The sequence below is a fragment of the Nerophis lumbriciformis genome, linkage group LG39, assembly GCF_033978685.3.
Source record: "Nerophis lumbriciformis linkage group LG39, RoL_Nlum_v2.1, whole genome shotgun sequence".
Classification (NCBI taxonomy): Eukaryota; Metazoa; Chordata; class Actinopteri; order Syngnathiformes; family Syngnathidae; genus Nerophis; species Nerophis lumbriciformis.
Window position 1 is genome coordinate 4,276,003 of NC_084586.2, and position 25,847 is coordinate 4,301,849.

Consider the following 25,847-nt stretch of genomic DNA (forward strand, 5'->3'; position numbering starts at 1 on the left):
ATCCTCGGTACAAAGCCCACATACGGGCAAGGAAAAACTCACCCCAGTGGGACGTCGATGTGAATGACTATGAGAAACCTTGGAGAGGACCGCATATGTGGGTAACCCCCCCCCCCCCTCTAGGGGAGACCGAAAGCAATGGATGTCGAGTGGGTCTGACATAATATTGTGAGAGTCCAGTCCATAGTGGATCCAACATAATAGTAAGAGTCCAGTCCATAGTGGGGCCAGCAGGACACCATCCCGAGCGGAGACGGGTCAGCAGCGCAGAGATGTTCCCAGCCGATGCACAGGCGAGCGGTCCACCCCGGGTCCCGACTCTGGACAGCCAGCACTTCATCCATGGCCACCGGACCTGTGCCCCCCCCCCCCTCAAGGAAAAGGGGAGGAGAAAAGAAAAGAAACGGCAGATCAACTGGTCCAACAGGGGGGCTATTTAAAGGCTAGAGTATACAAATGAGTTTTAAGATGGGACTTAAATGTTTCTACTGAGGTAGCATCTCTAATTGTTACCGGGAGGGCATTCCATAGTACTGGAGCCCGAATAGAAAACGCTCTATAGCCCGCAGACTTTTTTGGGGCTCTGGGAATCACTAATAAGCCGGAGTTCTTTGAACGCAGATTTCTTGCCGGGACATATGGTACAATGCAATCGACAAGATAGGACGGAGCTAGACCGTGTAGTATTTTATACGTAAGTAGTAAAACCTTAAAGTCACATCTTAAGTGCACAGGAAGCCAGTGCAGGTGAGCCAGTATAGGCGTAATATGATCAAACTTTCTTGTTCTTGTCAAAAGTCTAGCAGCCGCATTTTGTACCAACTGTAATTTTTTAATGCTAGACATAGGGAGCCCCGAAAATAATACGTTACAATAGTCGAGACGAGACGTAACGAACGCATGAATAATGATCTCAGCGTCGCTAGTGGATAAAATAGAACGAATTTTAGCGATATTACGGAGATGAAAGAAGGCCGTTTTAGTAACACTCTTAATGTGTGATTCAAACGAGAGAGTTGGGTGGAAGATAATACCCAGATTCTTTACTGATTCGCCTTGTGTAATTGTTTGGTTGTCAAATGTTAAGGTGGTATTATTAAATAAATGTCGGTGTTTAGCAGGACCGATAATCAGCATTTCCGTTTTCTTGGCGTTGAGTTGCAAGAAGTTAGCGGACATCCATTGTTTAATTTCATTAAGACACGCCTCCAGCTGACTACAATCCGGCGTGTTGGTCAGCTTTAGGGGCATGTAGAGTTGGGTGTCATCAGCATAACAATGAAAGCTAACACCGTATTTGCGTATGATGTCGCCTAGCGGCAGCATGTAAATACTAAAGAGTGCAGGGCCAAGAACCGAACCCTGAGGAACTCCGCACGTTACCTTAACATAGTCCGAGGTCACATTATTATGGGAGACGCATTGCATCCTGTCAGTAAGATAAGAGTTAAACCACGACAAAGCTAAGTCTGACATACCAATACGTGTTTTGATACGCTCTAATAAAATATTATGATCGACGGTATCGAAAGCAGCGCTAAGATGAAGAAGCAGCAACATAGATGACGCATCAGAATCCATCGTTAGCAGTAGATCATTAGTCATTTTTGCGAGGGCTGTCTCCGTAGAGTGATTTGCCCTGAAACCGGATTGAAAAGGTTCACAGAGATTGTTAGACACTAAGTGTTCATTTAACACAAATATCCTTTTCACAAAATAAAATACCAACATGGCATGATTGCACTTTTCAGCTCCATGATTGGTGCCGAATAAATATTTTTGTTTTTTCTCCACCAACAAGAGCAGGTTTTTTTTTTTTTTTACAGCTCCTTTCAATAAACGTGGGGGTCAGAGGTCACACTTGCAGGCGTCAATTCGTCAAGAATCACCTCAGCGATCAAAGAGGATCCTCGCAGTAAAAGTAAGAAATGTTTGCATGCGTGATCACCCCCCCCCCCCCCCCCCCCCCCCTTTCTCTGCACGCGCACGCGCACGCGCACAGGCAGGGCGGACGCCGCGCAAACATTGTCCTGCCTGCTCTGCGTCCTGCAAACACCTCCAAAGCTGCCCGCACGGAAATATTCTCCCCCTTTTTTATTTTTTTTTCCTTTTTCCCTGCCGGGTTTGAAGGAGGCGAAGAAAGAAAAAAAAAAAAAAAAGGTGAGAGGCGCCGTCCTTTGTGTGCGCGCGCGCGTGCGCGCGGGATGAATGGAGGCTGGGGAGGGAAGGCAGAGCCGCAGACTTTGGTGATGCGTCTTTATGATTTACGAGGCCGACTTCGGCCCGCGAGGTTCACGCAGAGTTCAGAAAGCCGCACGCCTCCGCGCGTCTCCTCCGCTATCTCGCCAAGATGGCGGCCAAAAAAAAGCTTCTTTTTTTTTTTTTTAATAAGGAGCAATTGTTTCAGCGCGGCCGCCGACATTTTGGTCAACACGACGCACGAATAAAGGGCCAAAACCGAACGGTTCTGTTCTGAATGAGGTCGGAAAACGAATATAATTTACTTTTTTTTTTTTTTAAATGTAAAAAAAAAAAAAAAAGACGCCCCCCTTTGTTATTGATATATTAAAATGCTACAAATTATTTGTGCTGTTAAGGTCCTTCTAAAATATTTTTTTTATTTTTACATTTTTGTATATACGTCTTGTCCTAGAAACTGTGCTGTCAAAAACAAAACGTGTGGTATTTAGAGGTGTGAATCTTTGGGCACCTCACGGTTGGATTCAGAATCGATTCTTGATTCAACACTACAGGTAAAAGCCAGTAAATTAGAATATTTTGAAAAACTCGATTTATTTCAGTAATTGCATTCAAAAGGTGTAACTTGTACATTATATTTATTCATTGCACACAGACTGATGCATTCAAATGTTTATTTCATTTAATTTTGATGATTTGAAGTGGCAACAAATGAAAATCCAAAATTCCGTGTGTCACAAAATTAGAATATTACTTAAGGCTAATACAAAAAAGGGATTTTTAGAAATGTTGGCCAACTGAAAAGTATGAAAATGAAAAATATGAGCATGTACAATACTCAATACTTGGTTGGAGCTCCTTTTGCCTCAATTACTGCGTTAATGCGGCGTGGCATGGAGTCGATGAGTTTCTGGCACTGCTCAGGTGTTATGAGAGCCCAGGTTGCTCTGATAGTGGCCTTCAACTCTTCTACGTTTTTGGGTCTGGCATTCTGCATCTTCCTTTTCACAATACCCCACAGATTTTCTATGGGGCTAAGGTCAGGGGAGTTGGCGGGCCAATTTAGAACAGAAATACCATGGTCCGTAAACCAGGCACGGGTAGATTTTGCGCTGTGTGCAGGCGCCAAGTCCTGTTGGGACTTGAAATCTCCATCTCCATAGAGCAGGTCAGCAGCAGGAAGCATGAAGTGCTCTAAAACTTGCTGGTAGACGGCTGCGTTGACCCTGGATCTCAGGAAACAGAGTGGACCGACACCAGCAGATGACATGGCACCCCAAACCATCACTGATGGTGGAAACTTTACACTAGACTTCAGGCAACGTGGATCCTGTGCCTCTCCTGTCTTCCTCCAGACTCTGGGACCTCGATTTCCAAAGGAAATGCAAACCAAACCAACCCCAACCATCAGTGATGGTTTGGGGTGCCATGTCATCTGCTGGTGTCGGTCCACTCTGTTTCCTGAGATCCAGGGTCAACGCAGCCGTCTACCAGCAGGTTTTAGAGCACTTCATGCTTCCTGCTGCTGACCTGCTCTATGGAGATGGAGATTTCAAGTTCCAACAGGACTTGGCGCCTGCACACAGCGCAAAATCTACCCGTGCCTGGTTTACGGACCATGGTATTTCTGTTCTAAATTGGCCCGCCAACTCCCCTGACCTTAGCCCCATAGAAAATCTGTGGGGTATTGTGAAAAGGAAGATGCAGAATGCCAGACCCAAAAACGTAGAAGAGTTGAAGGCCACTATCAGAGCAACCTGGGCTCTCATAACACCTGAGCAGTGCCAGAAACTCATCGACTCCATGCCACGCCGCATTAACGCAGTAATTGAGGCAAAAGGAGCTCCAACCAAGTATTGAGTATTGTACATGCTCATATTTTTCATTTTCATACTTTTCAGTTGGCCAACATTTCTAAAAATCCCTTTTTTGTATTAGCCTTAAGTAATGTTCTAATTTTGTGACACACGGAATTTTGGATTTTCATTTGTTGCCACTTCAAATCATCAAAATTAAATGAAATAAACATTTGAATGCATCAGTCTGTGTGCAATGAATAAATATAATGTACAAGTTACACCTTTTGAATGCAATTACTGAAATAAATCAAGTTTTTCAAAATATTCTAATTTACTGGCTTTTACCTGTATCCTCATATTTTGGTCTAATAATTATAAAAACACTTTTAAAAACAGGCTGCGGACTTAAACGCATAATATTGGCCTAAAAAAACATTATTTTTAAATGTAAAAAAAAAAAAAAAAGTATTTTAGCACCTTTAGTGGTATTACTATTTCAGTACAATCCGCACATAATAATAATACAACTTTATTAGCACAAATGTTTTTGTTTTTTTTACAGTATATCTTTCAGCGTGACTTAAAATCCTTATTTAAGTTGTGACTTAAAATCCTCATTGAAGTTATGATTTAGAGTCCCTATTTAATTTATGACTCAAATTCCTTATTTAAGTTGTGACTTAATATCCTCATTTTAGTAACGACCTAAAATCCTTGTTTAAGTCATGACTTAAAGTTCTTATTTAAGTTGTGACTTAAACCCCTTAGTTAAGTAGTGACTTAAAGGCCTCATTAAAGTTATGACTTTAAGTGTTGACTAAAAGTCCTTATTTAAGTTGTGACTTAAAATCCTCATTGAAGTTATGACTTAGGGTCCCTATTTAAATTATGACTTAAAGGCCTTATTTAAGTTATGATTTAAAGTCCTTATTTAAGTTGACTTAACATCCTTAATTAAGTTATGACTTAAAGTCTTTATTTAAGTTGTGACTTAAACCCCTTAGTTAAGTCGTGACTTAAAGGCCTCATTAAAGTTATGAATTTAAGTGTTGACTTAACGTCCTTGTTTAAGTTGTGACTTAAAATCCTCATTGAAGTTATGACTTAGAGTCCCTATTTAAGTTATGACTTAAAGGCCTTATTTAAGTTGACTTAACAGCCTTAATTAAGTTATGACTTAAAGTCTTTATTTAAGTTGTGACTTAAACCCCTTAGCTAAGTAGGGACTTAAAGTCCTGATTGAAGTTATGACTTCTTTAAGTATTGACTTAAAGTCCTTATTTAAGTTAAGACTTAAAGTCCTAATTTATGTTGTGACTTAAACCCCTTAGTTAAGTAGTGACTTAAAGGCCTCATTAAAGTTATGGCTTTAAGTGTTGACTTAACGTCCTTTTTTAAGTTGTGACTTAAAATCCTCATTGAAGTTATGACTTAGAGTCCCTATTTAAATTATGACTTAAAGGCCTTATTTAAGTTGACTTAACATCTTTAATTAAGTTATGACTTAAAGTCTTTATTTAAGTTGTGACTTAAACCCCTTACCTAAGTAGGGACTTAAAGTCCTGATTGAAGTTATGACTTCTTTAAGTGTTGACTTAAAGTCCTAATTTAAGTTGTGACTTAAACCCCTTAGTTAAGTAGTGACTTAAAGGCCTCATTAAAGTTATGACTTTAAGTGTTGACTAAAAGTCCTTATTTAAGTTGTGACTTAAAATCGTCATTGAAGTTATGACTTAGAGTCCTTATTTAAGTTATGACTCAAAGGCTTTATTTAAGTTGACTTAACAGCCTTAGTTAAGTTATGACTTAAAGTCCTAATTTAAGTTGTGACTTAAACCCCTTAGTTAAGTAGTGACTTAAATGCCTCATTAAAGTTATGACTTTAAGTGTTGACTAAAAGTCCTTATTTAAGTTGTGACTTAAAGTCCTCATTGACTTAGAGTCCTTATTTAATTTATGACTTAATGTCCTTATTTAAGTTATGACTTAAAGTCCTTATTTAAGTTCACTTAACATCCTTAATTAAGTTATGACTTAAAGTCTTTATTTAAGTTGTGACTTAAACCCCTTACCTAAGTAGGGACTTAAAGGCCTCATTAAAGTTATGACTTTAAGTGTTGACTTAAAGTCCTAATTTAAGTTGTGACTTAAACCCCTTAGTTAAGTAGTGACTTAAAGGCCTCATTAAAGTTATGACTTTAAGTGTTGACTAAAAGTCCTTATTTAAGTTGTGACTTAAAATCCTCATTGAAGTTATGACTTAGAATCCCTATTTAAGTTATGACTTAAAGGCCTTATTTAAGTTGATTTAACATCCTTAATTAAGTTATGACTTAAAGTCTTTATTTAAGTTGTGACTTAAACCCCTTAGCTAAGTAGGGACTTAAAGTCCTGATTGAAGTTATGACTTTTTTAAGTGTTGATTTAAAGTCCTTATTTAAGTTATGACTTAAAGTCCCAATTTGAGTTGTGACTTAAACCCCTTAGTTAAGTTGTGACTTAAAATCCTCATTGAAGTTATGACTTAGAGTCCCTATTTAAGTTATGACTTAAAGGCCTTATTTAAGTTGACTTAACAGCCTTAATTAAGTTATGACTTAAAGTCTTTATTTAAGTTGTGACTTAAACCCCTTACCTAAGTAGGGACTTAAAGTCCTGATTGAAGTTATGACTTCTTTAAGTGTTGACTTAAAGTCCTTATTTAAGTTATGACTTAAAGTCCTAATTTAAGTTGTGACTTAAACCCCTTAGTTAAGTAGTGACTTAAAGGCCTCATTAAAGTTATGACTTTAAGTGTTGACTAAAAGTCCTTATTTAAGTTGTGACTTAAAATCCTCATTGAAGTTATGACTTAGGGTCCCTATTTAAATTATGACTTAAAGGCCTTATTTAAGTTATGATTTAAAGTCCTTATTTAAGTTGACTTAACAGCCTTAATTAAGTTATGACTTAAAGTCTTTATTTAAGTTGTGACTTAAACCCCTTAGCTAAGTAGGGACTTAAAGTCCCGATTGAAGTTATGACTTCTTTAAGTGTTGACTTAAAGTCCTTATTTAAGTTATGACTTAAAGTACTAATTTAAGTTGTGACTTAAACCCCTTAGTTAAGTAGTGACTTAAAGGCCTCATTAAAGTTATGACTTTAAGTGTTGACTTAACGTCCTTATTTAAGTTGTGACTTAAAATCCTCATTGAAGTTATGACTTAGAGTCCCTATTTAAGTTATGACTTAAAGGCCTTATTTAAGTTATGACTTAAAGTCCTTATTTATGTTGACTTAACATCCTTAATAAGTTATGACTTAAAGTCTTTATTTAAGTTGACTTAACATCCTTAATTAAGTTATGACTTAAAGTCCTAATTTAAGTTGTGACTTAAACCCCTCAGTTAAGTAGTGACTTAAAGGCCGCATTAAAGTTACGACTTTAAGTGTTGACTAAAAGTCCTTATTTAAAATGTGACTTAAAATCCTCATTGAAGTTATTACTTAGAGTCCCTATTTAAGTTGTGACTTAAAGGAATTATTATAAGTTATGACTTAAAGTCCATATTTAAGTTGACTTAAAATCCTTAATTAAGTTATGACCTTAAGTCTTTATTTAAGTTGTGACTTAAACCCTTTAAAGTCCTGATTGAAGTTATGACTTCTTTAAGTGTTGACTTAAAGTCCTTATTTAAGGACTTTGAGTCACTTATTTAAGTAGTGACTTAAAGTCTTCATTGAAGTTATGACTTATTTAAGTAGTGACTTAAAGTCTTCATTAAAGTTATGACTTATTTAAGTAGTGACTTAAAGTCTTCATTGAAGTTATGACTTATTTAAGTAGTGACTTAAAGTCCTTTTTGAAATTAGGACTTATTTAAGTAGTGACTTAAAGTCTTCATTAAAGTTATGACTTATTTAAGTAGTGACTTAAAGTCCTTTTTGAAATGAGGACTTATTTAAGTAGGGACTTAACGTCTTCATTAAAGTTATGACTTATTTAAGTAGTGACTTAAAGTCGTCCTTGAAATTATGACTTATTTAAGTAGTGACTTAAAGTCCTTTTTGAAATTAGGACTTATTTAAGTAGTGACTTAAAGTCTTCATTAAAGTTATGACTTATTTAAGTAGTGACTTAAAGTCCTTTTTGAAATTATGACTTATTTAAGTAGGGACTTAAAGTCTTCATTAAAGTTATGACTTATTTAAGTAGTGACTTAAAGTCATCCTTGAAATTATGACTTATTTAAGTAGTGACTTAAAGTCTTCATTGAAATTATGACTTATTTAGTAGTGACTTAAAGTCTTCATTGAAGTTATGACTTATTTAAGTAGTGACTTAAAGTCCTTTTTGAAATTAGGACTTATTTAAGTAGTGACTTAAAGTCTTCATTAAAGTTATGACTTATTTAAGTAGTGACTTAAAGTCCTTTTTGAAATTAGGACTTATTTAAGTAGTGACTTAAAGTCTTCATTAAAGTTATGACTTATTTAAGTAGTGACTTAAAGTCCTTTTTGAAATTAGGACTTATTTAAGTAGTGACTTAAAGTCTTCATTAAAGTTATGACTTATTTAAGTAGTGACTTAAAGTCGTCCTTGAAATTATGACTTATTTAAGTAGTGACTTAAAGTCTTCATTGAAGTTATGACTTATTTAAGTAGTGACTTAAAGTCCTTTTTGAAATTAGGACTTATTTAAGTAGGGACTTAAAGTCTTCATTAAAGTTATGACTTATTTAAGTAGTGACTTAAAGTCGTCCTTGAAATTATGACTTATTTAAGTAGTGACTTAAAGTCTTCATTGAAATTATGACTTATTTAGTAGTGACTTAAAGTCTTCATTGAAGTTATGACTTATTTAAGTAGTGACTTAAAGTCCTTTTTGAAATTAGGACTTATTTAAGTAGTGACTTAAAGTCTTCATTAAAGTTATGACTTATTTAAGTAGTGACTTAAAGTCCTTTTTGAAATTAGGACTTATTTAAGTAGTGACTTAAAGTCTTCAATAAAGTTATGACTTATTTAAGTAGTGACTTAAAGTCCTTTTTGAAATTAGGACTTATTTAAGTAGGGACTTAAAGTCTTCATTAAAGTTATGACTTATTTAAGTAGTGACTTAAAGTCGTCCTTGAAATTATGACTTATTTAAGTAGTGACTTAAAGTCTTCATTGAAATTATGACTTATTTAGTAGTGACTTAAAGTCTTCATTGAAGTTATGACTTATTTAAGTAGTGACTTAAAGTCCTTTTTGAAATTAGGACTTATTTAAGTAGTGACTTAAAGTCGTCCTTGAAATTATGACTTATTTAGTAGTGACTTAAAGTCTTCATTAAAGTTATGACTTATTTAAGTAGTGACTTAAAGTCTTCATTGAAATTATGACTTATTTAGTAGTGACTTAAAGTCTTCATTGAAGTTATGACTTATTTAAGTAGTGACTTAAAGTCCTTTTTGAAATTAGGACTTATTTAAGTAGTGACTTAAAGTCTTCATTAAAGTTATGACTTATTTAAGTAGTGACTTAAAGTCGTCCTTGAAATTATGACTTATTTAAGTAGTGACTTAAAGTCCTTTTTGAAATTAGGACTTATTTAAGTAGGGACTTAAAGTCTTCATTAAAGTTATGACTTATTTAAGTAGTGACTTAAAGTCCTTTTTGAAATTAGGACTTATTTAAGTAGTGACTTAAAGTCTTCATTGAAGTTATGACTTATTTAAGTAGTGACTTAAAGTCTTCATTGAAGTTATGACTTATTTAAGTAGTGACTTAAAGTCTTCATTGAAGTTATGACTTATTTAAGTAGTGACTTAAAGTCTTCATTGAAGTTATGACTTATTTAAGTAGTGACTTAAAGTCGTCCTTGAAATTATGACTTATTTAAGTAGTGACTTAAAGTCTTCATTAAAGTTATGACTTATTTAAGTAGTGACTTAAAGTCCTTTTTGAAATTAGGACTTATTTAAGTAGTGACTTAAAGTCCTCCTTGAAATTATGACTTCTTTAAATGTTGACTTCAAATCCTTTTCGAAGTGTTGACTTAAAACCCTTATTGCAGTGGTTGTGCGTTGTTGTGCGACAGAGATGTGTGTGTTGGCTGGCTGCTGTCTGAGGGTGTCAGCTGACTATTGAGCACACAAGATGGATGGTGGGCTCTCTCCCCTCCATGATTGTCCTCCTGCTTCCTCCCATGCAGGCTCTCTCTCCGCAGAGCGGTCATGTGACACCGGGGCCGCGTCACGGGGCCAAAGGGCACCGCTGTGTTGGCGATGGCGACGGCGGGGAGCGGGAGGGGCTTCTCGTCGGGCGCCAAGCAGGAGCAGAAGCGCAGACGTATTTTCCCGTGGATGCAAGAGTGCAGACGTGAGGAGCAGAAAGTCCACAGCACGCTCGCAGGTTGGCAAAACTTTTTACTTTCACTTTCACAAGACAAAACATTTTATTCACAACCATCCACATGTTTCATACGAGATATTGCAACAATTCACAAATAAAAACCTTTTACTTGCACCTTCACAAGACAAAACATTCATTCACAACCGTCCACATGTTTCACACGAGATATTGCAACAATTCACAAATAAAAACCTTTTTACTTTCACTTTCACAAGACAAAACATTTTATTCACAACCATCCACATGTTTCACACGAGATATTGCAACAATTCACAGATAAAAAGCATTTTTTTAGTTTCTTTTTACATTTTAAGACCTAATGGAACTAAAAAGCAAAACCCAGAGACATTATATTTATAATGCAATACATTATATTAATATTACACTATTTTAAATAAATATTACAGTATATTATGTTGATAATACAGTATGCTACATTGATAATACAGTACATTATATTAAGATTACCGTACATTATATTAATAATACAATACATTATAATAATAATATTAATACAGTACATTACATTGATATTACAGTACATTATATTATTATTACAGTACATTATAATAATACAATACATTATATCAATAATACAGTACATTATATTAAGATTACCGTACATTATATTAATAATACAATACATTATAATAATAATATTAATACAGTACATTACATTGATATTACAGTACATTATATTATTATTACAGTACATTATAATAATCCATCCATCCATCCATTTTCTACCGCTTATTCCCTTTGGGGTCGCGGGGGGCGCTGGAGCCTATCTCAGCTACAATCGGGCGATAATACAATACATTATATCAATAATACAGTACATTATATTGATATTGCAGTACATTATATTTATATTACAGTACGCTATACTAATAATACAGTATATTATATTATTATTACAGGACAGTATATTAATAATACAGTACATTATATTAATATTACCGTACATTATATTACTATTACAGTACATTATTCTAATAATACAGTGCATTATAATAACAATACAGTACATTATAATAATGTTACAGTACATCACATTATTATTAAAGTACATTATATTAATAATACAGTACATTATATGATTAATACAGTACATTATATTAATAATACAGTAAATTATATCAATGATGCAGTACATTATATCAATGTTACAGTACATTATAATACAGTACATTTATATAATATAACACGACCTTATATCAATAATACAGTACATTATATTAATATTATAGTACATTATATCAATATTACAGTCACAACACCTGAGTGATGTTATCATCATGGCGAATATAAAATAACTCTGACTTTTGTTTGTATTGTAAACATTTTCAAAAACTACTGAAGAAAGTTTAGAGTGACCATGGGTCTCCAAACGTTTTTCTACTGAAGGCCGCACACGGAAAATGCAAAAGGGCCCCACTCCTAAAATTGTTAAAAAATAAGTCATACATTTTTTTTCCTACTTTAAAAACACAAGTTTCTAGATTAACTTCATAGCACATCTGTCAATAATAAGTTTTTATTATTTTTTTCATGTTTTTGTTCGTATTATGCACTTTTTGTTGAAAGAAAACATAGTTTTTATACAGCAAACCCCCCAAAATGTGCAATATTTAATATATTTTAATTACTTGATATGAATTATTTGCATGGAGCCAAAAGTAGGTCAATAATTCATAACATTGATTTTGATTCATTATAATTTTTTTGAGTAATGACTACTATAGAAAAAATAAGTTTAAATCATGGGTGTCCATACCTTTAAGGCCCCACTCATAAAAGTGTTACTATTGAGTCTTTAAAACATTTTTTTTAATTTTACTTTAAAAACACAAGTTTCTATAGATCAACTTCAGATCCATACATCAATAAGTTATTGTTTTTTCATGTTTTTGTTTGTTTTATGTACTTTTTGTAAAAACATAACTTAGTTTTGTATAGCAAACACAAAGAATCTGCAATATTTTCCTCAAAAACACATTTTCAAAGTAGAATACTTGATATTAATTAATTGGAGTCATGAATAGGTCAATAATTCATAACATTGATTTTGAGTGATTATTATTTTTTAAGTAATGACTACTATAGAAAAAATAAGTTTAAATCATGGGTGTCCCTACTTTTAAGGGCCCCACTCGTAAAAGTGTTACGATTACGTGTTTTTTTAAATTTTGCTTTAAAACATAACTTTCCATAGATCAACTTTAGATCCATGCATCAATAAGTGTTTATTGGTTTTTCATGTTTTTGTTAGTTTTATGCACTTTTTGTCAAAGAAAACTTCTTTTTTTGTAAAGCAAACACAAAGAATGTGCAACATTTTCCTCAAAAAATATTTCAAAGTAAAACACTAGATATTAATTAATTGGAGCCATGAATAGGTTAATAATTCCTAACATTGATTTTCCAATCCAATCCAATCCACTTTATTTATATAGCACATTTAAACAACAAAATGTTTCCAAAATGCTGCACAACAATATTAAACACAATTAAAAACAATATAAAATAAATATGATTAAAAACGATTTAAAAGTGATTATTATTTTTTAAGTAATGCCTACTATAGAAAAAATAAGTTTAAATCATGGGTGTCCATACTTTTAAGGGCCCCACTCATAAAAGTGTTACTAATACGTTTTTTGTTTTTTTTTGGGGGGGGGGGATTTTGCTTTAAAACATAACTTTCTATAGATCAACTTCAGATCCATGCATCAATAAGTTGTTATTGTTTTTTCATGTTTTTGTTAGTTTTATGCACTTTTTGACAAAGAAAACTTCTTTTTTTGTAAAGCAAACACAAAGAATACGCAATATTTTCCTCAAAAAAATATTTCAAAGTAAAACACTTGACATTAATTAATTGGAGCCATGAATAAGTCAATAATTCATAACAATGATTTTTGGGTGATTATTATTTTTTAAGTGAAGACTACTATAGAAAAATAAGTTTAAAACATGGGTGTCCATACTTTTAAGGGCCCCACTCATAAAAGTGTTAATATATATATTTTTTTTTTAAATGTATTTTGCTTTAAAAAATAACTTTCTATAGATCAACTTCAGATCCATGCATCAATAACTTTTTCATGTTTTTGTTAGTTTTATGCACTTTTTGACAAAGAAAACTTCTTTTTTTGTAAAGCAAACACAAAGAATACGCAATATTTTCCTCAAAAAAATATTTCAAAGTAAAACACTTGACATTAATTAATTGGAGCCATGAATAAGTCAATAATTCATAACAATGATTTTTGGGTGATTATTTTTTTTTAAGTGAAGACTACTATAGAAAAATAAGTTTAAAACATGGGTGTCCATACTTTTAAGGGCCCCACTCATAAAAGTGTTAATATATATATATTTTTTTAAATTTATTTTGCTTTAAAAAATAACTTTCTATAGATCAACTTCAGATCCATGCATCAATAACTTTTTCATGTTTTTGTTTGTTTTATGCACTTTTTGTCAAATAAAACAAACACAAAGAATATGCAATATTTTCCTCAAAAAAATATACCAAAGTAAAACACTTCAATTGAATAATTGGAGCCATGAATAGGTCAATAATTCCCAACATTGATTTTGAGTCATTATTATTTTTGAGCAACGACTGCTAAAAACAGTCTGGATAGCTTGGTGTTTTTATTAGAGTCAACTTTTTCTCCGTATATTTCACGTTTACTCTTTTATTCCAGTTTTATATATTTTTCAAATGTGACGCGGAGCATTAAAAAATTAGCTGCAGACCGCAAACGGCCCCGGGGCCGCACTTTGGACACCTGGTCTGAATTCGACATGGGAACCAGAATTGTTGTTTAATGCACAATAAAAAAATTTAAAAAAAGGCTCAGGGTCTCATGCAAATAACGAATGGTCGTGTTTCCCATGCAGACAGGCCCACGGTCGGTACCGAGGGACTCAGCTCCACCCCCACGGCATGCAAGCGCACGCGCACGGCGTACACGAGCGCGCAGCTGGTGGAGCTGGAGAAGGAGTTCCACTTCAGCCGCTACCTGTGCAGGCCCAGGAGGGTGGAGATGGCGGGCCTGCTCAACCTGCACGAGCGGCAGATCAAGATCTGGTTCCAGAACCGCAGGATGAAGCAGAAGAAGGACGAGAGGGCGCATGCGCAGCAGCAGGGCCTGACCCCGGCCTCCCCGTCCTCCCCGGGCAGCCCCACTCTGTCCAGCCTGGGCTATGTGCACGTCGGCGGGCGGGACTACCAGCCGGCCCCGCGGAGCTACCGAGCCGAATGCCCCGAGTATCGCGCCGTTAGCTCCGTGCACGAGCCGCGGTTTGACGTGCACTACCACACGGCGCAGGCGCAGGATGCAAGCGAGGATTTCCTTGCTTTTTTCTCCCAAACCCCTCAGGACAGAATCACGCGAGCGCCAAAACTGACACATTTGTAGAAGACCTACGATCTTTTCACGCAGCCATCATTCTAGAAGCATGCATTTTTGCAGGGCCGCCCCTGGCTAACTTTGGGCCCTAAGCAGAATTTAATTTGGGACCCTCCCTCAATGCCCCCCTGCATTTAAAAAAAACATTTTTTTTACACCTTTTCATTTATGTGAAACGATTTTTATACTTTTTAAATCAAACTTGAAATTAATTTACCGCATTTTTGTACTAAAAATAAATGGAGAAAAAAAACTTTTTTTTTTTCTTTCTTTTTTTTTTACTGCAAAATAACGTTTCTCCTATAGATAAAACAATCATTTGCAACCTTCCTCGTACGCCTTCGGCCAGGATATTTACAAGATGAATTATTGGGGAAATATGCAATTATATTATTTTCAGTGACGGAGCAGGAAAAAGCTAGGAATACGAATTAAAAAATAATTGGTCATTTATTATCGGCCGATAAATGCGTTAAAATGTAATATTGGAAATTATCGGTATCGTTTTTTTATTATCGGTATCGTTTTTTTTTTTCGTTTTTTTTTTTTTTTTTTTAATTAATTTAACATAAAAAAACACAAGATAAACTTACAATTAGTGCACCAACCCAAAAAACATTCCTCCCCCATTTACACTCATTCACACTCAATCACACAAAAGGGTTGTTTCTTTCTGTTATTAATATTCTGGTTCCTACATTATATATCAATATATATCAATACAGTCTGCAAGGGATACAGTCCGTAAACACACATGATTGTGCGTGCTGCTGGTCCACTAATAGTACTAACATTTAACAGTTAATTTTACTCATTTTCATTAATTACTATAGTTTCTATGTAACTGTTTTTATATTGTTTTACTTTCTTTTTTATTCAAGAAAATGTTTTTAATTTATTTATCTTTTTTTATTTATTTATTTATTTTTTAAAAGTACCTTATCTTCACCATACCTGGTTGTCCAAATTAGACATAATAATGTGTTAATACCACGACTGTATATATCGGTTGATATCGGTATCGGTTGATATCGGTATCGGTAATTAACGAGTTGGACAATATCGGAATATCGGATATCGGCAAAAAGCCATTATCGGACATCCCTAGTAATTTATTTGCATTTTTAACATTTATTTTGTAGCTCTTCAAGTTATATTTGTTATGAACCTTATGCGATAATAAGTCACAACAGGTGTGTCCGCACGCTTTAAATTAGGGATGGTTGCACATTAAAGATGCAAACATAAATAACAATAACATTATTTTAGCTTTTGTGTAACTTATAGGCGACAAAGCAAATAGTTGTTGTATCTTATATACCAGGGGTGTCCAAACCTTTTCCACAGAAGGCCATTTTGATAGTTTTCATTTTTAAAACTAATACAATATATCGATTTTCTTTTTTGCCTTTAAAGCTCCCCTCCAGTGTGGACCCGGTAGAGTCTCAATCAATAAATGTCAAAAATAAGTCATATTATATATATTTTTTCCAATCAACGCTTAAATCTTTAGATCCACGTCCGGTAATTTAAGTATTTTATTTTATGTTTTATGCACTTTTTTTCAAAACCTTGTTTTTAATGGCAAAAACACAAAATATGCAATATTTCCCCCCCAAAAAATGTTTTCAAAGTGGAATATTTGGTGTGAAGTAATTGATGCTTTAAATAAATCATTAAATAATTACAACATTTAATTTGATTCATTATTATTTTTTGAGCAAGGACAGTTAAAAAAATCCCACTGAAATTCTTGGAAACTGAAAAGTGCTAAAAATAAGTTGTTTTTTTTTTAAACTGTCAACGCTTAAATCAACTTCAGATCTATCTGTCGATTATAAGTTTTTATTATTTGTTTATGTCTATTTTGTTTGTTTTGTGCCGATTTTGTCATCACATTTTTTTTTATAGGACAAACACAAAAATATGCAGTATTTTCCCTACAATATTTCAAAGTGGAATATTATATGTGAAATAATTGGAGCTTTGAATAGGTCAATTATTTATAACAACGCTAATTTTAATTCATTATTATTTTTTGAGCAATGGCAGTCTTTGAAGAAAAAACAAAACAGCCTACATGGCAGCTTTGTGTTAATAGAGTCAACAGTTTTTAGAATGTTAAAAAATGGCCCTGGGCCACACTTATATTCTCTATCAATGATGAATTTATGTACAAGGTCAATAGAAAACTCGCTGCATGCTGCAATTTGGACACCGCTGACCTGTAAATGCAAAGTATCAAAATTGTACTCAAACATTTGAATTTAGCCACCATGCTCTGCTTTAAAGAGGTCATAATATGAGTTTTTTTTCTACATGTAAAATACTTCCTTGTGGTCTACATAACATGTAATGCTGGTTCTTTGGTCAAAATGTTGCATAGATTATGTTAAACAGACCATCTTCAAGCCGCTCTTTATTACGTGCCTCCACTTCGACAGCGTCTTCTCCCCGTCAGTCATGTTGTGATTTTTAGCGCTTCCATAGCGAGTCTACTGACAGATATAAATTCAAACTATTACTACTTTATATTAGAAATGGCAACAGCGGAGGATGCATGTGAATGTATGAGCCAGTCTGCCCCACAACAAGAGGAATTAAAAAAAAGGAATTTAAAATGGCGGACTCGCGGACGGCACTGTGGGTATATTAATACCATGTATGGATAATCCAAATTCCTAACAGACCATTTGGCGTAAATACGGATTAGGCAAGATTGTAATAGGTCCCCTTTAAATGAGAACTTTTTTGTAATTTAGCCTATCATTCACAATCCTTATGGGAGACAAGAACACACTTTTTAAAATGCATTCTAAATCATAAATAAACGTTAGCAAAAGTCATTTAACAATGGAGATAATGGGAGTACTCTATTCGGACAAAAAAAAACTCCATCAAGGTTTTATACACACACTTTAAGTATATATCTAATGTAGTAACATTCCTAATAACATGTAATATTTACATATTTTGATCACTTTAAGCATAGAGCGGTGTATTAATTTCACAGACACATCACAACGTCCGCTTTTCCCTTCAACAACAACAACACATCATCAAATCATTGCTGATTTGATGAGAGACAACATAAACTAGTTTGGGACAAATGATGATCCAGAAACATATATTTTTGAGCCTGAACATAAAGAGGATGATCTACAAGTTTTGGAAGCTGTGTACTAAACAGATGCAGCTTTAGTGAAACACTAAGCATCATGCAGCAGTGTTGCTTAGTGTTAAACAAGATATACAAACATAATTAAACAATCACTTACTGTACAATGTCTGCTCTCACTGGGATAAAGACTGATGGGATGTTTATATCTTCCCCTTTACTTGAAAAATTCATCATAATCCTCACAAAAGGTGAAAAATAGTGCCGCAAACGAACGTCTTTTCGTATATTTCGCGCTACCTCCGAGTCTAAGTTGGATGTCAGCGTTGACCAACTTGTGGGTTTATGTACACAACCTTCTACTATCCAGGTGAGAGGCATGACTTATCATCTGGAATTAACTTTCACCAACTCAGAGGCGATGCAGCAGCTCAACATGTCAATATAGCAACATGAGCTAGTAGTTAGCTCTCTTTGATCTCGGTGCCGCTAAAAGTAGTTCCTCTACGTTAGCGCTTACAATAACAATATCGCCAATACATGATAAGCCCTGCTCAGTGGCCTTGTGGTTAGAGTGTCCGCCCTGAGATAGGTAGGTTGTGAGTTCAAAACCCCGGCCGAGTCATACGAAAGACTACAAAAAATGGGACCCATTACCTCCCACTCAGCATCAAGGGTTGGAATTGGGGGTTAAAAACCTACTCAGTGGCCTAGTGGTTAGAGTGTCCGCCCTGAGATCGGTAGGTCGTGAGTTCAAACCCCGGCCGAGTCATACCAAAGACTACAAAAAATGGGACCCATTCCCTCCCTGCTCACCAAAAATGATTCCCGGGCGCGGCCACCGCTGCTGCCCACTGCTCCCCTCACCTCCCAGGGGGTGATCAAGAGTGATGGGTCAAATGCAGAGAATAATTTCGCCACACCAAGTGTGTGTGTGACAATCATTGGTACATTTACTTTTTTAACTTTAATCCCCAAAATGATTCCCGAGCGCTACCACCGCTGCTGCTCACTGCTCCCCACACCTCCCAGGGGTGGAACAAGGGGATGAGTCAAATGCAGAGAGTAATTTCACCACACCTAGTGTGTGTGTGACTATCATTGATACTTTAACTTTTTAAACTTTAATCCCCAAAATTATTCCCGAGCGCTGCCACCGCTGCTTCTCACTGCTCCCCTCACATCCCAGGGGGTGGAACAAGGGGATGAGTCAAATGCAGAGAGTCATTTCACCACACCTAGTGTGTGTGTGTGACTATCAGTGGTACTTTAACTTTAATATTCAGGTCAGGGCATGAAAATGGAGTATTGTTGGTGGTTTTCAGATATTTTTAGAGGGCTTTACAGACACAATAGTTTACTCCCTTTATCTCTAAAAGACTCTAGAAAGAGGTTCCGCAGCCTCCGAAGCAGAACCTCCAGGTTCTGTAACGGCTTCTTCCCTCAGGCCGTAAGACTCTTGAACGCATCATAATTAAATTATCCCCTCAACTCCCCCCAAAATGGATTAACTCGCTGGAATAAAAAAGACAATATAACATACATCCATAAACGTGGATGCATGTGGAAAAGTGCAATATATTTATCTGTACAGTAACCTATTCATTTATTTACATATGCACCTTATTGCTTTTTTATTCTGCACTACCATGAGCTTATGGAACAAAATGTCGTTCTTATCTGTGCTGTATAGTATTATGGATACCCCCAAACAATGTTCCTTCTAATTTCAAACTCAAAAACTCCTTGAGCATTCGGTGGAGCACATGTGAGTGACGTCAGACGTGCACTTGCACTGTGGTCACACCTGCAGCACACCTGTCCCAAACTTGACTAAATAACAAGTTCAATGTTTTATTATTGTAATCAAATGACAGCAGTCATTTCCATGAGATTATTTTCTAACATAAGTGTTTTGGCCCACTTATCATGAGCTGTGTACTAGTATTATATGTCTGGGTGGGGTTCCTACTTTGGAAGTACCTTTCAGATATCGCATTTAGTTCCCACCAAAACATTCACATGTTGCACAATGAGATGTAAACATGGGATCATGTGTACATTTCTGTAACTTTCCGTTTGTAAAATATATCTTTATTAGTATTTCTTTAATATTATAACATCATTTTATGATTACGGTTCGAGTTCGGTGAATGCGCATATGAAACTGGTGGGGTTCGGTACCTCCAACAAGGTTAAAGGCCTACTGAAACCCACTACTACCGACCACGCAGTCTGATAGTTTATATATCAATGATGCAATCTTAACATTGCAACACAAGCCAATACGGCCGGGTTAGCTTACTTTTAAAGTGCAATTTTAAATTTTGCGCGAAATATCCTGCTGAAAACGTCTCGGTATGATGACGCCTGCGCGTGACGTCACGGATTGTAGAGGACATTTTGGGACAGCATGGTGGCCAGCTATTAAGTCGTCTGTTTTCATCGCAAAATTCCACAGTATTCTGGACATCTGTGTTGGTGAATCTTTTGCAATTTGTTCAATGAACAATGGAGACAGCAAAGAAGAAAGCTGTAGGTGGGAAGCGGTGTATTGCGGCAGGTGTTGTGCCGGATAACGCACCCCCGCCGTAGAATGCACCCCCTGACTGTTGTGCCGGATAACACAGCCGGTGTTTCATTGTTTACATTCCCGGAAGATGACAGTCAAGCTTTACCATTGGCCTGTGGAAAACTGGGACAACAGAGACTCTTACCAGGAGGACTTTGAGTTGGATACGCAGACGCGGTACCGTGAGTACGCATGCAGCTGCGGCTTCCAAACATTTGATCGCTTGCCCGTACGTGCGTGGCGCTATGTGCTTGTCACGTACGTAACTTTGGGGACTTTTAGGAAATATATGTGCTGTATGAACTTTGGGGAGGTGAACGGTACTTTGGGCTGTGGGATTGAGTGTGTTGTGCAGGTGTTTGAGTTGTATTGGCGGGCTATATGGACGGGAGGGGGGAGGTGTTTGTTATGCGGGATTAATTTGTGGCATATTAAATATAAGCCTGGTTGTGTTGTGACTAATAGAGTATATTTATGTCTTGTGTTTATTTACTGTTTTAGTCATTCCCAGCTGAATATCAGGTCCCACCCGCCTCTCACAGCATCTTCCCTATCTGAATCGCTCCCACTGCCCTCTAGTCCTTCACTCTCACTTTCCTCATCCACAAAACTTTCATCCTCGCTCAAATTAATGGGGAAATGGTCGCTTTCTCGGTCCGAATCGCTCTCGGTGCTGGTGGCCATGATTGTAAACAATGTGCAGATGTGAGGAGCGCCACAACCGGTGACGTCACGCGCATATCGTCTGCTACTTCCGGTACAGGCAAGGCTTTTTTTTTATCAGCAACCAAAAGTTGCGAAATTTATCGTCGATGTTCTCTACTAAATCCTTTCAGCAAAAATATGGCAATATCGCGAAATGATCAAGTATGACACATAGAATGGACCTGCTATCCCCGTTTAAATAACAAAATCGCATTTCAGTAGGCCTCTGGTCTAAGGGCATGTAAATGGAGTAGTTTTCAGATATTTTTAGAGGGCTTTACGGACACAATAGCTTACTCCCTTTATCTGCATTGTTAGCTACCTCGCACTTGCCATATTTTACGATTTAGAATGCATTAAAAAAAAAAAGGAAAAACATATATTTTCTTGTCATGGGGACAAAACCAAAAAAAATTTGCAGTTCTCCAAACACAAATGTGTTGGAATGGACGCTAAAAAAAAAAATTAGACATAATAATGTGTTAATACCACGACTGTATATATCGGTTGATATCGGTATCGGTAATTAACAAGTTGGACAATATCGGAATATCGGATATCGGCAAAAAGCCATTATCGGACATCCCTAGTAATTTATTTGCATTTTTAACATTTATTTTGTAGCTCTACAAGTTATATTTGTTATGAACCTTATGCGATAATAAGTCACAACAGGTGTGTCCGCACGCTTTAAATTAGGGATGGTTGCACATTAAAGATGCAAACATAAATAACAATAACATTATTTTAGCTTTTGTGTAACTTATAGGCGACAAAGCAAATAGTTGTTGTATCTTATATACCAGGGGTGTCCAAACCTTTTCCACAGAAGGCCATTTTGATAGTTTTCATTTTTAAAACTAATACAATATATCGATTTTCTTTTTTGCCTTTAAAGCTCCCCTCCAGTGTGGACCCGGAAGAGTCTCAATCAATAAATGTCAAAAATAAGTCATATTATATATATTTTTTCCAATCAACGCTTAAATCATTAGATCCACTTCCGGTAATTTAAGTATTTTATTTTATGTTTTATGCACTTTTTTTCAAAACCTTGTTTTTAATGGCAAAAACACAAAATATGCAATATTTCCCCCAAAAAAATGTTTTCAAAGTGGAATATTTGGTGTGAAGTAATTGATGCTTTAAATAAATCATTAAATAATTACAACATTTAGTTTGATTCATTATTATTTTTTGAGCAAGGACAGTTAAAAAAAATCCCACTGAAATTCTTGGAAACTGAAAAGTGCTAAAAATAAGTTTTGTTTTTTTTAAACTGTCAACGCTTAAATCAACTTCAGATCTATCTGTCGATTATAAGTTTTTATTATTTGTTTATGTCTATTTTGTTTGTTTTGTGCCGATTTTGTCATCACATTGTTTTTATAGGACAAACACAAAAATATGCAGTATTTTCCCTACAATATTTCAAAGTGGAATATTATATGTGAAATAATTGGAGCTTTGAATAGGTCAATTATTTATAACAACGCTAATTTTAATTCATTATTATTTTTTGAGCAATGGCAGTCTTTGAAGAAAAAACAAAACAGCCTGCATGGCAGCTTTGTGTTAATAGAGTCAACAGTTTTTAGAATGTTAAAAAATGGCCCTGGGCCACACTTATATTCTCTATCAATGATGAATTTATGTACAAGGTCAATAAAAAACCCGCTGCAGGCTGCAATTTGGACACCGCTGACCTGTAAATGCAAAGTATCAAAATTGTACTCAAACATTTGAATTTAGCCACCATGCTCTGCTTTAAAGAGGTCATAATATGAGTTTTTTTCTACATGTAAAATACTTCCTTGTGGTCTACATAACATGTAATGCTGGTTCTTTGGTCAAAATGTTGCATAGATTATGTTAAACAGACCTAAAAAAACGCTAAAAAAAAAAAAAAAGTCTGCCTGAGAAGAAAGTCATTGTTCTTTTCACAGAACAGGAGCTGTCTTCCTTTTTTTTCTCAGCGCTCTGATGGATCACCGAGTCCAAACAGTCCGCAGCGAAGACAACAATTTATTCTTTACTCGACGCGCGCATATTTTCATGGCAGTATAGAAATCAACAAATGGCCTCTAAAAGTCGCGGTTTTAGGACTCGCGGCACACTTTAACGGCTCCCCGCGGAGTTTATCGGTGATTTAGCGGTGAACAAGACGCTCGTTAGGACTTTGAAGAGGGTCATTATTGCTACATTTGTGTTCTTATCAGATGGATGAGCGCGCTGTGATTGAAGTGTTTGTCATGGAGATGCGGCGCGTTTGATGGACGTGACGGAGCGGCCACGCCGCGCTCCTATTGGACGGCGGCGGGTCACGTGACCCGTCGGGAAGGCGATATGAGGGGCGGAGGGCACTTTTACAGCTTTGACATAGTACCTAGAAAAAGGTTCAGGGCTGCGATTAATGAGTCCCCGCCGTCTCGACCCCAAAGCGCCATGAACTCCTACCTGGACTACCCGCTCTGCAACCGCGGCCAGAACCTGTTCAAGGCCGGATACTTGAACCACGGATACGTGACGGCGAGTGACGGCTACGGCCAGGACGCGCGCTTGACGCACCAGAGCCCTCCGGTGCACCAGGCGCACGTCGACTTGGACCCGCAGTTCGCTGCGCCGCCCCCGGGGAACTCGGGGTACGGATCCCCGCTGGAGTACGGACACCAGCAGTACGGCCTAACCCCCGAGCAGGACCGGGTATACAACATGGCGCCTTACGCCGGGGACAACGCGCAGTACCTGCACTACGGCGGCGGGGAGTACCCGGAGAGTGGGTACATGCGCGGGGCGGCCCAGCACAAGGACCGGGACGTGGATCAGGCCGAGGAAAGCTCCAAGACTTTCGACTGGATGAAAGTGAAGAGGAACCCTCCCAAAACAGGTAAGCTGTCCCGCCTCAAAAGTTTTTTTTAATTGGCGTCAATTAACTTTCTCGTCCGTGTTTCCAAGTTCCATGACTTTCATTCCTCCATCTTCCATTCCATCCGTTTTGTCCCCTCACACACGCAGCGCTCCTGTCCGAGTTCGGCGTCCCGGGCCAGCACAACGTGATCCGGACTAACTTCACCACCAAGCAGCTGACGGAGCTGGAGAAGGAGTTCCACTTCAATAAGTACCTGACGCGGGCCCGGCGGGTGGAGGTGGCCGCCGGCCTGGAGCTCAACGAGACGCAGGTGAAGATCTGGTTCCAGAACCGCAGGATGAAGCAGAAGAAGCGGGAGAAGATGCAGGGCGCCGAGAAGCGCCCGGAGGCCCCCTGCTGCGCCACCGCGCCCACGCCCAAGACCGCGGACTGAAATACAACATAAGACTGGGGGAGCCTTCCTCGAATGAAGACCGATTAAATGCACAAGGACTTGCCGAATTTCAGGGTATAAATGCGAAATATGCGTTTTGTTTACTTGTAAATAATGTTGTTGTTATTCCAATGTTTGTGTCAGAACACACTGTTTGCACTATTTATTTTACAGGGTCAAATAAAGTCTATCCATTAAAAAACATTGAATGGTGGACGTTTTTTATTTATTTCATTTTCACTTAACTTTAGCCATTTTGATACTTCTTTATATAAAAAAAAACATAAACAAATAAATGCCTAAGGCCTTTAGCATGTCAATATGTAGAAGAAGTCAAACAATGTGATCCAGTCTAAAGAAGAATATCAAACTTCACTAAAAATGACAATCTTATTCATAATCTGAACCATAAATTACTCAACTATTTATTTATGAGAACTTTACGTGTTTAACAATTGCTTTTTTGCTTTTCAATTCAACAACACTACTAATAATGGCAGTCTTGATGAGAGACAACAAAGACTACTTTGGGACAAATGATGATCCAGAAACTTCTATTTTTGAGCCCGAATATAAGGAGGATGATCTACAAGGTTTAGAAGCTGTGTGCTAATCAGATGCAGCTTTAGTGAAACACTAGGCATCAAGTAGCAGTAGTGCTAATCAAGACATAATTAAACAATCACTTACTGTACAATGTCTGCGCTTACTAATGTGTCTATTTATTTACTCATTTATTCACTGCGGTGTTGCAAATCGAGTACAAGCAAATGTGTTAAAAACGGCTAAAAAGGGGCGAGATTAAATAAACTCGGCTTCCTCCTACTCCTTTTCAGAGATTTGTGACGTATCATATTGTTAGGGATGTCCGATAATGGCTTTTTGCCGATATCCGATATTCCGATATTGTCCAACTCTTTTATTACCGATACCGATATCAACCGATACCGATATCAACCGATATATACAGTAGTGGAATTAACACATTATTATGCCTAATTTGGACAACCAGGTATGGTGAAGATAAGGTACTTTAAAAAAAAATTAATAGAATAACATTTATTTTACAGGGTCAAATAAAGTCTATCCATTAAAAAACATACAATGGTGGACGTTTTTTTTTAATTTATTTCATTTTAACTTAACTTGCATGCGGAAGTCATTTTGATACTTCTTTATTTAAAAAAAACATAAACAAATAAATGCTTAAGGCCTTTAGCATGTCAATATGTAGAAGAAGTCAAACAATGTGAAGAATATTGATAAACATGTCAAACTTCACTAAAAATGACAATCTTATTCATAATCTGAACCATAAATTACTCAACTATTTATTTATGAGAACTTTA

General features: G+C 36.3%; 2 protein-coding genes across 2 annotated transcripts; both read left to right on the forward strand.

The window, feature by feature from the left end:
* The first annotated feature begins 10,250 nt into the window (after positions 1-10,250).
* Positions 10,251-14,810, forward strand: LOC133577707 (homeobox protein Hox-B3a-like). Its single transcript, XM_061931685.1, has 2 exons — positions 10,251-10,377; positions 14,290-14,810. Exons 1-2 carry the CDS (start codon positions 10,251-10,253, stop codon positions 14,808-14,810), a joined length of 648 nt encoding a protein of 215 aa, XP_061787669.1.
* Positions 14,811-23,641: 8,831 nt separating this feature from the next.
* On the forward strand, positions 23,642-24,566 carry hoxb1b (homeobox B1b). The gene is made up of 2 exons (XM_061932101.1): positions 23,642-24,083; positions 24,212-24,566. Exons 1-2 carry the CDS (start codon positions 23,642-23,644, stop codon positions 24,496-24,498), a joined length of 729 nt encoding a protein of 242 aa, XP_061788085.1. The 3' UTR covers positions 24,499-24,566.
* The last annotated feature ends 1,281 nt before the right edge of the window (positions 24,567-25,847 follow it).